Here is a 13,194-nt window from a genome sequence, read left to right on the forward strand (position 1 = left end):
AATCTTTGCATTTCGACTACGTAAGTATATAAGTTTGACCTAAATTCAACTTTCAAAGTCTCAGCAAGATTACCTTACATAACAACGCAATGAACAACCTTGTTGACAAATGTAATATTATCACTTGTAACCAGAGAAATAAATTCTATAAATAAAAAAATGCAAAATCCGGTTATATGGAATTGAATGAACTTCAAATGTGTATAAAAAATAACGATTTGTCACGATATTATGAAAATCAAATGTTTTAAGAATTTCAAATTATAAGAATCAAAATTGTCGAATATAATTAATATCAAAATAATCAAGATATTAGCTTTGAATTAGCAGTAGACAAAATATTACTATTTTGAATAAAATGTATGCAGAATGAAAATATTTCAATTAAGTATTATTAAATTTGAAGTTTAAGTTTATTTAATAATCTTTTTAATTTATAACAAAAATGCACTGCTCTAAATGATAATAAATATTCAAAAACTTACAGTTTTATCCCGACGTTCACTTGTATGTTCCTGCTTCCTTCCTAGAACTGCAACTGAATCTGGTGAGCTGGATCTCTGGATGCTGCTAGATTTTTCACCTCAAACTGCTGGAACAGTAGACTTACGGATTGCTACTTAGGTTCTCTGGTGATCAAAGGCTCTCGTAAGGCCCCTACCACTAATTTCGGTACTTTCTGGTATTTTTATTTATTTTTTCTTTTCTCCACACTTCGAATTCGATCGTCGATCTTGTACGGAACTTGGAAACAGCTATTCAGGTCGCTAAGGGTCATCTCCTTCGAAGCTCCAATCCAATTAACGCCCTTTTGATATTTTGTCGAAGGACCAATGGACAGATTCGAATGTAGATATAAGGATCGAATCGTTTGTAATGCCCCTTTGTCCGCTTCTTCTCGATCGATCGACGATGGTAAATACAATAAAACGTTGAAGTTAAAGTAGTAAAAGTAAGTAGGAGTAAAAATTATAGTTTTATTGACAGCTACTAATAATTACACTAAAGATGATGGTTAGATAACTTTCTACAATAGACGGTCCTCGAATGAGCTCAAATCCCCAATTTATAATCTCACAAATAATTTATACCTCAGCACAGAGGTTATTGCTTCTATCATACTAACAAACTTTGAACTATAAGTTTACAATACAGTTTTATCTAGGCCTTAATTGTAACACTTAGGAAGTTCAATTGGAAAATATATTATTCGGCAATTTATTACGTTGTAGGTAAGTGAACTAATTATTAAAATATTACACGATATGTTTTCACAATGTTTCAATTATACACGGTGAAACTATAAAATATTAAGAAGTTAACAATAATGTGAGATTACAAATTAAGGGATTAATTTGTGATTGAACAGTATAGTTTTAAAAATATTTATATATGCCCGTGAAAATACACCGTGACATAAGTTGGAAAATATTAAATTACGACATGAATTTGCTTAGATGACAAATTCTTCAAATAAAATAAACGAAGAAATCGAATATGACTATTTAACTATTTATAAACAATAAATTACGATATTTAGAATTATCGTTATATTTATAAGGAAGGAAAAAGAATTTAAAAGAAGTTGTAAAGATAATTGACCATGGCGTCAGAAAAATTTTCATCGTGTTATACATGAAAGCACATAAAATGGTTCTTTCAGTTTGTAGCCCGTATTTTTATATTTTGACAAACGTAACTTACAAAGCACTAAGAGACTTGCTTCAATTTATATACAATGGAGAAGTACAAATTAGACAAGAAGATTTAAATATCTTCATTGAAACGGCCGAATTATTGCAAATACAAGGACTCACTGGAGATAGAAAAGTTAACGATAATAACATTATGGAAATTTCGTGAAGAATATACTTAAAATGTAGAGGATTTTAAGCCAGGTTCTTTACCGTTGACAAAGAAACAACAACCTATAAAGAAGGAAGAACTTCCTTCTTTATAGGTTGTTGTTTCTTTGTCAACGGTAAAGAACCTGGCTTAAAATCCTCTACATTTTAAGTATATTCTTCACGAAATTTCCATAATGTTATTATCGTTAACTTTTCTATCTCCAGTGAGTCCTTTTATTAGCAATAATTCGGCCGTTTCAATGAAGATATTTAAATCTTCTTGTCTAATTTGTACTTCTCCATTGTATATAAATTGAATCAAGTCTCTTAGTGCTTTGTAAGTTACGTTTGTCAAAATATAAAAATACGGGCTACAAACTGAAAGAACCATTTTATGTGCTTTCATGTATAACACGATGAAAATTTTTCTGACGCCATGGTCAATTATCTTTACAACTTCTTTTAAATTCTTTTTCCTTCCTTATAAATATAACGATAATTCTAAATATCGTAATTTATTGTTTATAAATAGTTAAATAGTCATATTCGATTTCTTCGTTTATTTTATTTGAAGAATTTGTCATCTAAGCAAATTCATGTCGTAATTTAATATTTTCCAACTTATGTCACGGTGTATTTTCACGGGCATATATAAATATTTTTAAAACTATACTGTTCAATCACAAATTAATCCCTTAATTTGTAATCTCACATTATTGTTAACTTCTTAATATTTTATAGTTTCACCGTGTATAATTGAAACATTGTGAAAACATATCGTGTAATATTTTAATAATTAGTTCACTTACCTACAACGTAATAAATTGCCGAATAATATATTTTCCAATTGAACTTCCTAAGTGTTACAATTAAGGCCTAGATAAAACTGTATTGTAAACTTATAGTTCAAAGTTTGTTAGTATGATAGAAGCAATAACCTCTGTGCTGAGGTATAAATTATTTGTGAGATTATAAATTGGGGATTTGAGCTCATTCGAGGGCCGTCTATTGTAGAAAGTTATCTAACCATCATCTTTAGTGTAATTATTAGTAGCTGTCAATAAAACTATAATTTTTACTCCTACTTACTTTTACTACTTTAACTTCAACGTTTTATTGTATTTACCATCGTCGATCGATCGAGAAGAAGCGGACAAAGGGGCATTACAAACGATTCGATCCTTATATCTACATTCGAATCTGTCCATTGGTCCTTCGACAAAATATCAAAAGGGCGTTAATTGGATTGGAGCTTCGAAGGAGATGACCCTTAGCGACCTGAATAGCTGTTTCCAAGTTCCGTACAAGATCGACGATCGAATTCGAAGTGTGGAGAAAAGAAAAAATAAATAAAAATACCAGAAAGTACCGAAATTAGTGGTAGGGGCCTTACGAGAGCCTTTGATCACCAGAGAACCTAAGTAGCAATCCGTAAGTCTACTGTTCCAGCAGTTTGAGGTGAAAAATCTAGCAGCATCCAGAGATCCAGCTCACCAGATTCAGTTGCAGTTCTAGGAAGGAAGCAGGAACATACAAGTGAACGTCGGGATAAAACTGGAAGTTTTTGAATATTTATTATCATTTAGAGCAGTGCATTTTTGTTATAAATTAAAAAGATTATTAAATAAACTTAAACTTCAAATTTAATAATACTTAATTGAAATATTTTCATTCTGCATACATTTTATTCAAAATAGTAATATTTTGTCTACTGCTAATTCAAAGCTAATATCTTGATTATTTTGATATTAATTATATTCGACAATTTTGATTCTTATAATTTGAAATTCTTAAAACATTTGATTTTCATAATATCGTGACAAATCGTTATTTTTTATACACATTTGAAGTTCATTCAATTCCATATAACCGGATTTTGCATTTTTTTATTTATAGAATTTATTTCTCTGGTTACAAGTGATAATATTACATTTGTCAACAAGGTTGTTCATTGCGTTGTTATGTAAGGTAATCTTGCTGAGACTTTGAAAGTTGAATTTAGGTCAAACTTATATACTTACGTAGTCGAAATGCAAAGATTATATACGGAACAAGAAAAACTAGGTCAAGAAATAATTAAGTTTTTAAATCATTTACGAAAATTAAGGAAAGAAAAACGAACGAGAGAATACTTAAATATCAAAAGACAGACACTTGATGAATTGTGGAACGACTTTAAAGATCAAAACACAGAAATTGAAGAAAAGGGTTCTAAAGATGATACATATTTTACATCTAACTTTTACGAACAAGTACAAAAAAGATATGAAAAAACGAAAAAGACTTTAAAGGAGTTTATTAACATTCTATGATATTTTTAAACGTTTGATACATGAGAATAACCTACTATCAAATGTGAAAAAAATGCAGTATCTGAAGACAAGCCTCCGAGGATAAGCAGGTAGAATAATACATTTAAACACAACAGAAGCAAACTACAGTGCTGCCTGGAAAATGTTGCAAGATCGGTACGATAATCCAAGGATGAATCTATTTATATTAATAGACAAGATACTTCAGGCTGCGGAGATAAAAGAAACGTCAGCAAAGGCGCTGAAAACATTACATGATACTCTCCACGAATGCTTAGAAGCCATTAGTGGACTAGGTATAATGACAGAGTCCTACAGCCCTCTTATATCAAGGATAAGCATGTTAAAGTGGGACACAGAAACCAGGAGATTATACGAAACGTCAATTCAAGACAATAGGGACATTCCGACATATAAGTCAACACAGGAATTCCTACAAAGAAGATTCCAGACATTGGAGATGTTGGAAACAGAAAGGAAAGGAACAGATCACAGACAACAGGTAAAGAAGACGATAACCTGTATGGTGTGTCATGAAGAAGATAAATTGTTCAAATGTACAACGTTTCTAAGTCAACAAGTACGTGAAAGAAACAAAATCGTAAAGGAAAAGCAATGGTGCGGTAGATGCCTACTACACAAAAGGGAAGTACCATGTTATTCCTCTTATAGATGTGCAGAATGTGGTGGACAGCACCATTCATTACTACACATGTCAGAAGGTCAGTATGATAACAGAAGGAATTCTGAAAACAGAAGGCCACAAAACAGACCAAATTCAAGTGGGTCAGAAGGTCAGTATGATAACAGAAGAAATTCTGAAAACAGAAGGCCACAAAATAGACCAAATTCTAGTGGGTTAGAAGGTCAGTATGATAACAGAAGAAATTCTGAAAACAGAAGGCCTAAACTAAACCCAATTCTAGTGGGACCAGAGATGACAACAGTTACAACGGATCGTCAAGGAGACAAGAGAATACCGTGAGCTGTTTAAGTCATCAGAATGAAGAAGTGCTACTTGCAACGGCATTAGTACGAGTAAGAGACCCTAAAGGAAGCTCACAATTGATGAAAGCATTGATTGACCAAGGCTCGCAGTCATCATTCATTACGGAGCAGGCCGCTACAGGTCTAGGAATAAAAAGAAAGGCTGTCTACGCTCAGATATCTGGAATTGGTAATGAAGACCAAAGGACGTCAGAATGGAGCGTAATATTAAACTTAGAGGCTCATTTCGAAAATGAATTTGAAATGAAGGTCGAAGCACTTATACTACGAAAAATAACAAAAAATCTAACGGAGAAGAAGATACAGATGAAAGAAAGAAACCATAGGAACTTAGTCCTGGCGGATCCAAATTTTAATAAAACAGGTTCAATAGATATTCTATTAGGAGGCAAAGAATATAGTTTGATGTACTGTAGTAGATCGAACAAAAGATGGTTTGCTCACCCAAAATACAAAATTGGGTTGGATAATGCCAGGGATAGCACAGCAAGAGAATATCAATAATATACAAGCAGTCAGCATGAAATCTAGGCGACAAATGGATGAACAAATAAACAAATACTGGGAGTTAGAAATAAATGGTATCACCCTTCAGAGTTCCCAAAGCTTCATATACCTGGGCAGAGAACTAAATAGTCAACTAGACCACTCAAAAGAAATTAGAAGACGCATTGAAATAGCAAGATCTGGTTTCATGAATATACGTAAAATGCTCTGTAACCCCAAGCTATCAGTCTCAATAAGATTGAGAACACTAAAGTGTTATGTGTGGTCTCTATTACTATATGGCTGTGACACCTGGACATTAAAACAGTATGACGTCAACAAATTAAATTCATTTGAAATCTAAATCAAAATTAGAAAGACGTCATATCTAGGACACATAATGCGCCATAGGGAATTTGAGCAGCTCCAAGTCATATTAGAAGGCAAGATTGAAGGTAAAAGGGGCATAGGACGGAAGAAAAAATCTTAGCTACGAAACATCAGAGATTGAACCCACACAAAAGGAAATGAATTAATCCATCAAGCCCAGAATAGAGAGAAATTTGCCATATTGATCGCCAACCTCAACAGAGAAGGCACTTAGGAGGAGGAGGGGAGTTAGAAGAAGTAGATCAAAGCAATGCTCTTTTAGTAGAAGAAAAAGAGTGTGAAGAATATTATAAAAGAACAGTAAAAAGGGATACCGATGGAAGATTTGAAGTTAAAATACCCTTTAATTCTAATACAAGCCTATTAGGGGACTCAAAACAGCAAGCATATGCGAGACTGCTGCAATTAGAGAAGAAATTTCAAAGCGACAGAAACCTAGAAAAAGAGTACAGCAAATTTATGAAGGAATATGAAGACTTAGGTCACATGAAATTGAATAAAACCGAAACCATAAATAAGCCAGAATATTACCTTCCTCATCATGCAGTAATAAAAGAGGATAGTATCACAACAAAATGTAGGGCCGTGCTTGACGCTTCCAGTAAAAGTTCAACAGGAATCAGTCTCAATGATATAATGCACTCTGGACCTCGTTTGCAACAAGATCTTACAAATATATTAATAAATTGGAGGTCGTACAAAATAGCATATACGGCAGATCTAGAGAAAATGTTTAGGCAAATAAAGATAGCTGAAGAAGATCAAGTTTACCAGAAGACATTATGGAGACAGTCTGTAAAAGAACCAATAAAGGAGTATCAGTTGTTAACAGTAACATACGGTACGAAGGCAGCGCCATACTTTGCATTAAGAACGATACAGGAATTATGTAATGACGAGAAATTAAAATATCCACTAGCTGCGGAAATTGTTAAACACAACATGTACGTAGACGACGTGTTAGCTGGATCAGAAACGTTAGCTGAAGCTCATCAAGCTCAAACAGAGTTAACAGAAATGTTCAAAAAAGGGGGTTTTGCATTAAGAAAATGGCTTAGTAATAGTCCAGATTTAATGGAAACCATACCGGAGGAACTAAAAAGTATAGATCTCAAAACGTTAGACACAGAAGATATACATAAAACGCTAGGGATCCACTGGTCACCAGTTGAAGATGTAATTACATTTAAAATAAATATAACCGAACATAAAAAAATAACAAAGATGCTGGTGTTATCGGAAATAGCAAAAATATATGACCCATTAGGATGGATTTCGCCAGTGATAATGCAATCAAAAATATTCATACAAGATTTGTGGACAAAAAGGATAAGTTGGGACAAAGAATTGGATAATTCTGATCAAAAACGATGGATTGAGTATTACCTTCAGCTAGAACACCTCGAAGAGATAGTAATACCTAGGTAATAATCCTACCAATTCAGGGAAAATAGAATTGCACGGATTTGCTGATGCGTCTACGAAAGGATACGAAGCAGTAATATACACTAGAACATTATGTCCTGAGGTAAAAACAAGCCTTATAGTAGCCAAAACAAAGGTTGCACCAGTTAAAGGTTTAACAACACTGCCGAGGTTAGAATTGTGTGTAGCATTGCTGCTTAGCAGACTCATGAAAAGAACAATTCAAGCGCTAAATCGCAGTGATGTGGAAATATATGCATGGTCTGATTCCACAATTACTCTGGCGTGGATACAAGGACAACCAAATAGATCGAAAACGTTTGTAGCGAACAGAGTAACGGAAATAACAGGCACCATACAACCTGATCGCTGGTTTAAAGTAGATACAAAAGAAACCCCAGCAGACTATTTATCTAGAGGGATAAAAGCAAAAGAATTAGTGAGGATGGACCTATGGTGGAATGGACCAATCTGGCTAAAACAAACAAATATTAGGTTTCCACTACCAGAGAGATTGGATACCGACGAAGAGAAAAAGAGAATAGAAATAATAGCTAACACAACCGTCAAGATTAGTGACATCTGCGAAAGATTTTCAAATTTGAATAGAATGCAACGAGTACTATCTCACTGCATTATATTTGCAGACAAATGCAAAAAAGAGAGGTAGAACATGAACAACTCACCCCTCAAGAATTAGAAAATACCTTGCAAAGACTAAGAAAGAATACTCAAGAATTATATTATGCAGAAGCGCCAAAGAGTGGAAAACCACTTAACGGGAAGATTAAACTTACTACCCTATGTGGATAACCATGGCATATTACGGGTTACAGGGAGACTTCAAAACTCAGAGTTAACATATGATGAAAAGCATCCCGTAATAATACCTCACAAAAGCAAATTAAGTAAACTAATAATACAACATTGCCATACAAAAACGTTGCATGGAGGCCTACAACAAACTCTGCACTACATAAAGAAAAGATTTTGGATCACGCACGGAAAAAGAATAGTGCGAGAAGAAATAAACACTTGTGTCAAATGTTAAAGGAAACAAGGCCGAAGCGGGTCAACAATTAATGGGAAGTTTACCAAGAGCGAGGGTAAACCAAGCTCATCCATTTGCAAATGGAAATTGATGGAAATTGATATCCAGCAGTTTGCAGCTTGTGTTATGCAGAACTTTGGCGAAGACATCGCTGCAACAGAAATGGAAGTCATTGAGTTTCAAAATGATTTAGCCTTAAAATCGTTAGTCTCAAGTACTGAATGTATCTGGCCTATTGTAAGTAAAGACAAATATTCAGTTCTATGCCGTATTGCCTTGAAAGTGAAAGCATTATTCAGTGTGCCTATTTGTGTGAATCTTCTTTTTTCCAATATGAAGTTTATTAAGAACAAATATCGCAATCGACTTATAGATGAACATTTGGATAATTGTATTCGAATGGCTGCATCAAATTATACTGCAAAAATTAAAAAAATTATCGATGAGTCTGAGTGTCAGCCTTCTCATTGAACGTGCTTTTTTATTTTTCAATGTTTATGTTTATGATAGTGCGTTACTTTTTTGTTGTTATTATTAACTATTTTTAAATCATACGTGACATGCCGTTGTGGCTGGATAAAAGTTTGTGTTTATTTTTCAAATACCTTCGTTTGATAGGTAGGAATGTAGCTATGAACAAGTACGTACTAGTAATATTAGTTATTTTGTTATTAGTTTATTATTAGTACCTATGTATTATGTATTACCAGTTAAACAGTAAAATAAATACATATAATAATAGATTAACTGTGGATGATTTCATTTACGTTGCGTTACGTGGCTTCCGTGTGGGTAGCTCGCTGTTTATTCCAAAATTAACAAAGTAGCTCAACACATTGAAGATGTTGGCGACCACTGTTCTAATAGAATACCTGCGGGAACACTTTACAACAATATTTTTAACAAAATATGGTGTGTACAAAAATATTATTCAGCAAAAGAGTGAGAATTTTAAACTTAATACGAGAAAATTAAACATATTGACAAATAATATTGCATGTTTTAAATAATGTAGAAATAAATTAACAATATGACAAACTTAGAATGATATCTCGTATGTTACTATATATTCATTAATAACGCTAAAATTAGTTTTACTTTATAATTTTTATTAACCCCCGGTATAATTACTAATAAAAGTTTTCATACATCATAATAATTCCTCGAAATATTATATTATAAAGAAAATGTGTAGTTTGCTATCTGACGTCACCGGATGTAATTGAATTCCAATCGCTATTTTCGTTCCCACATCGAGAAGTTCGCAATATAATACCCGGTGCACGTGTGTACACACAGGCTTCAGCTTGCAATTCTCGATAATTTCCAGTCGAGCAACGTCATACCAGCCTGCCTATTTAATGAACGAATACATTTTTATACTCGCAGTGTGCAGTTAACCTTTGTGATAGCGTGTTCGTTTGGTGTTTGTGCTACAAATAAAGATTAAAAAGTGAGTACTATTTTATATATTTTAGAGGGCTCGAATTTGATTTTTTACACCATCATTCTAAGTTTGTCATATTGTTAATTTATTTCTACATTATTTAAAACATGCAATATTATTTGTCAATATGTTTAATTTTCTCGTATTACGTTTAAAATTCTCACTCTTGCTGAATAATATTTTTGTACACACCATATTTTCTAAAAAATATTGTTGTAAAGTGTTCCCGCAGGTATTCTATTATAGTAAATTCATTTAACAGAAAAGTAGCGGTCAACAAATGCATGCACATAACACGCGAAACCCGATGTTTATATAATTGTACAGGGTTGTATTAAGATTCTAGCAGCCTATACCATCTGAATTTGAAATGAATTAATTTATATTTTTAGGATTACTGTTAATAGTAATCAATGATTAATCTTTCAAAGAAGTATACTTAAATAATATTTTTGTAAACTGTCATTCACACATCATTAGTTAATTGTGGTATTAACCAAAAGGCAAAAAATAGACAGTTGTTTTTATACATTTTACGCTTTAAGACCAATATTTGGAAATAAGTAATAATATTATCATTAATGATATAGAAAGAGACCTCTTCTTGTGTAAAAGTTCGGGAAAATACTTATGCATAATTATAGGGTAGATAGACTTATACATTTAACATTACATTAACATTAATAAATAAAATTTATTAAGTCGACGTTTCGATATCGATTTAACATTTATTTGTGTCAGCAGAAACGAATGTATATTTAGAAGAATTGTAACATCACTATTTTTGACTTTGATGCCGGTTATGTCGAAGATGGTTCGAAATATCAAAATGCCGCTTTCAGATTTTGATTTAGGAGAAAAAACTATATATGAATCCATCGATAGATCGTCCCCAAAGTATTGCATAGGCGACAACGCACAAACGAACATACTTTGCGGATGTAAAACGAAACTTTTTCTTTGAAAATGATGAAAAAAACTTTTTACTATTACATATAAGTAATATCGAATTACGAAAAATAAGTACTGGAAAAGTACATAGGTACAATGAGGAAAATGGGTTACAGTTTTTCATTTTTAAAATATTCCATTTTGTTTATGTAATTTCGAATTATTTCGTATCTTTTATTTATCATTGCTACTCATTTCCACATCAAAAGCTAGATCCACCTTCAACCGGATGGGGGCCTTCTTCAAGAGCCACAACCTCTCTCTTGGTATAAAAGTACGAATGCTGCGATGCTACGTCTTCTCTGTTCTTTTTATGGTGTTGAATCGTGGACCTTGAACGAAGATATGTGCAGAAAATTGGAAGCATTTGAGATGTGGCTATATCGGAGAATACTTAAAATCCCGTGGACTTACCGAGTCACCAATGAGAAGGTCCTCAGAAGAATGAAGAAGAACCGAGAGGTACTGACCACCATCAAATCTCGAAAGTTACAGTACTTTGGACACATTATGCGAAATGAATCCAGATATACCCTTCTACAAGCCATCCTGCTAGGAAAAATATTTGGACAACGGGTTCCAGGAAGAAGAACGTCCTGGTTGAAGAACCTCAGAACCTGGTTCAACACAACATCTATGCAGCTTTTCCGCGCTGTGGGAGATAAGGTGAAGATTGCCATGATGATCGCCAACATTCGTCACCGATAGGCACATCAAGAAGAAGAGAACTCATTTCCACACCACCATAGAGGTAGAGTGATAATGGTGCGTTTTTTTTATGTGGTTTCCCCGGTAGGCCTAATCCACAAATACTTAAACTTAGTGCAAAATATTATTCTGAGAAACTTGATGTACTATCATCGTCAGGGTTTATTATAATTGAATCTACTCTGGCTTCTACTAAATTATCTAACTCCCACATTTTTGGTTCCACCTTTTGGGTAACATGCTGTACACAATTTTTCCATTTTTGCGGAGTTATGGTGGATAGAGCTTCATCAAATAAATTTTTCATGTCGGCAAACTTAAAAGTTGTATTTTTAGCTGCTACATAATTTTTTATATCTGCCCATATCAGTTCTATGGGATTCAACTCACAGTGATATGGTGGCAATCTTAAAACAATTTTATTTTGACTTTTCGCCATTTCGTCGATGACGTATTTATCATACTGTTTTTTATGTTGATTAACAAGTGCTAAAAGTTGCACTTTGAGAAGTGAGTCGTCAAAGGGGATGCTTTTTAGATGTAGCCATTCTTGGATATCCGCTTTTCTAGAAGATGTGGTGGGGATCTTTTCAGATTTTCTGGAATGATACGACGCATTGTCCATTACAATCACAGAATTTGCTTCCAATTTGGGTAACGTTTTTTCAAACCAACTCTCAAAACCTTTTCCATCCATTTCCTCATGGTAATCTCCACTTTTCTTTGATTCAAAACTCCATAGAGCGTCAACAACAAATCCGTCTTCGCTGCCTATGTGACAAATAATCAGTCGCTTTCCTTTACCTAAAAATTCAAATATTATTTATCAATTTCAATGTTCAACAAAAAATATTACCTGATGGATTTTTCAGGCCTGTCGAGAGTCCATCCAAAAATGCTTGTCTTGACGAGGTGACTGACTTATCAATCCATGTTTTTGATTTAGTATGACCAGCGTTAATCCAAGTCTCATCTAAATAATATATTTTACGATTGCCATTCCTATGATCTTTTATCTGCCTTAAAAATTCTCTTCTCCAGATTACAAGGTCATCTCTGTCTGTAAGCATACTGTTCCGGCCACGTTTTTCAAATTTGAATTGAAGTTTTTTCAAAAGCTTGTAAAACGTAGTACGTTTGAAATCAGGTAGATTGGGGTCGTCGTTGACCTGTTGTAGAACTCTATCTATCGTGGGAATTTCATTTCTAAAAAAGAATTGATGCACTATTCTTCTTATCGCTACCTTGTCAAAATCATCTACAGATTCGAGTTTGCCTTTACGAGTGGTACATTTTTTTGGTGCAACTAATGTGTGTGTAGTTTTATATTCTCTAATAACTTTAAACACAGAACTATCCGATACTCCAACTTTATCGGCTACTCTTTTCTCAACAGCGGACAATATTAACGCCGGATTTTCTTGTAACTCGTGCTTATACACGTTTACAATTATTTCTTTAACGTCTACGCTTAAATGGCCTTTTTTAGATCTCTTTTTGGAGGGAGTTAAAGGTATGTTTGCGAGTTCATCGGCAGAATCCGTGTCCGACATATTAATCTTTATTTTC

General features: G+C 33.5%; 2 protein-coding genes across 2 annotated transcripts; one reads left to right on the top strand and one right to left on the bottom strand.

The window, feature by feature from the left end:
* Nucleotides 1-5,227: 5,227 nt before the first annotated feature.
* Nucleotides 5,228-8,138, top strand: LOC140433769 (uncharacterized). Its single transcript, XM_072521745.1, has 3 exons — nt 5,228-5,653; nt 6,245-7,145; nt 7,489-8,138. Exons 1-3 carry the CDS (start codon nt 5,228-5,230, stop codon nt 8,136-8,138), a joined length of 1,977 nt encoding a protein of 658 aa, XP_072377846.1.
* A 3,611-nt stretch (nt 8,139-11,749) lies between these two features.
* LOC140433770 (uncharacterized) lies at nt 11,750-13,178 on the bottom strand. The gene is made up of 2 exons (XM_072521746.1): nt 12,482-13,178; nt 11,750-12,429 (listed from the first exon to the last, which is right to left on the bottom strand). The coding sequence occupies exons 1-2, from the start codon at nt 13,176-13,178 to the stop codon at nt 11,750-11,752; spliced, it is 1,377 nt and encodes a 458-aa protein (XP_072377847.1).
* Nucleotides 13,179-13,194: the final 16 nt, after the last annotated feature.

The sequence above is a fragment of the Diabrotica undecimpunctata genome, chromosome 2, assembly GCF_040954645.1.
Source record: "Diabrotica undecimpunctata isolate CICGRU chromosome 2, icDiaUnde3, whole genome shotgun sequence".
Classification (NCBI taxonomy): domain Eukaryota; kingdom Metazoa; phylum Arthropoda; class Insecta; order Coleoptera; family Chrysomelidae; genus Diabrotica; species Diabrotica undecimpunctata.

Bases quoted from the DNA above. Each gene is read 5' to 3' on its own strand.
- LOC140433769 (XM_072521745.1), top strand. From the start codon at position 5,228: ATGAAAGCATTGATTGACCAAGGCTCGCAGTCATCATTCATTACGGAG. The intron at 5,654-6,244 runs GCAAGAGAATAT...CAACCTCAACAG, and splicing joins ATAATGCCAGGGATAGCACA to AGAAGGCACTTAGGAGGAGG. The intron at 7,146-7,488 runs GTATAGATCTCA...CTACCAATTCAG, and splicing joins CATACCGGAGGAACTAAAAA to GGAAAATAGAATTGCACGGA.
- LOC140433770 (XM_072521746.1), bottom strand. From the start codon at position 13,178: ATGTCGGACACGGATTCTGCCGATGAACTCGCAAACATACCTTTAACT. The intron at 12,430-12,481 runs GTAATATTTTTT...TTGAATTTTTAG, and splicing joins AGGCCTGAAAAATCCATCAG to GTAAAGGAAAGCGACTGATT.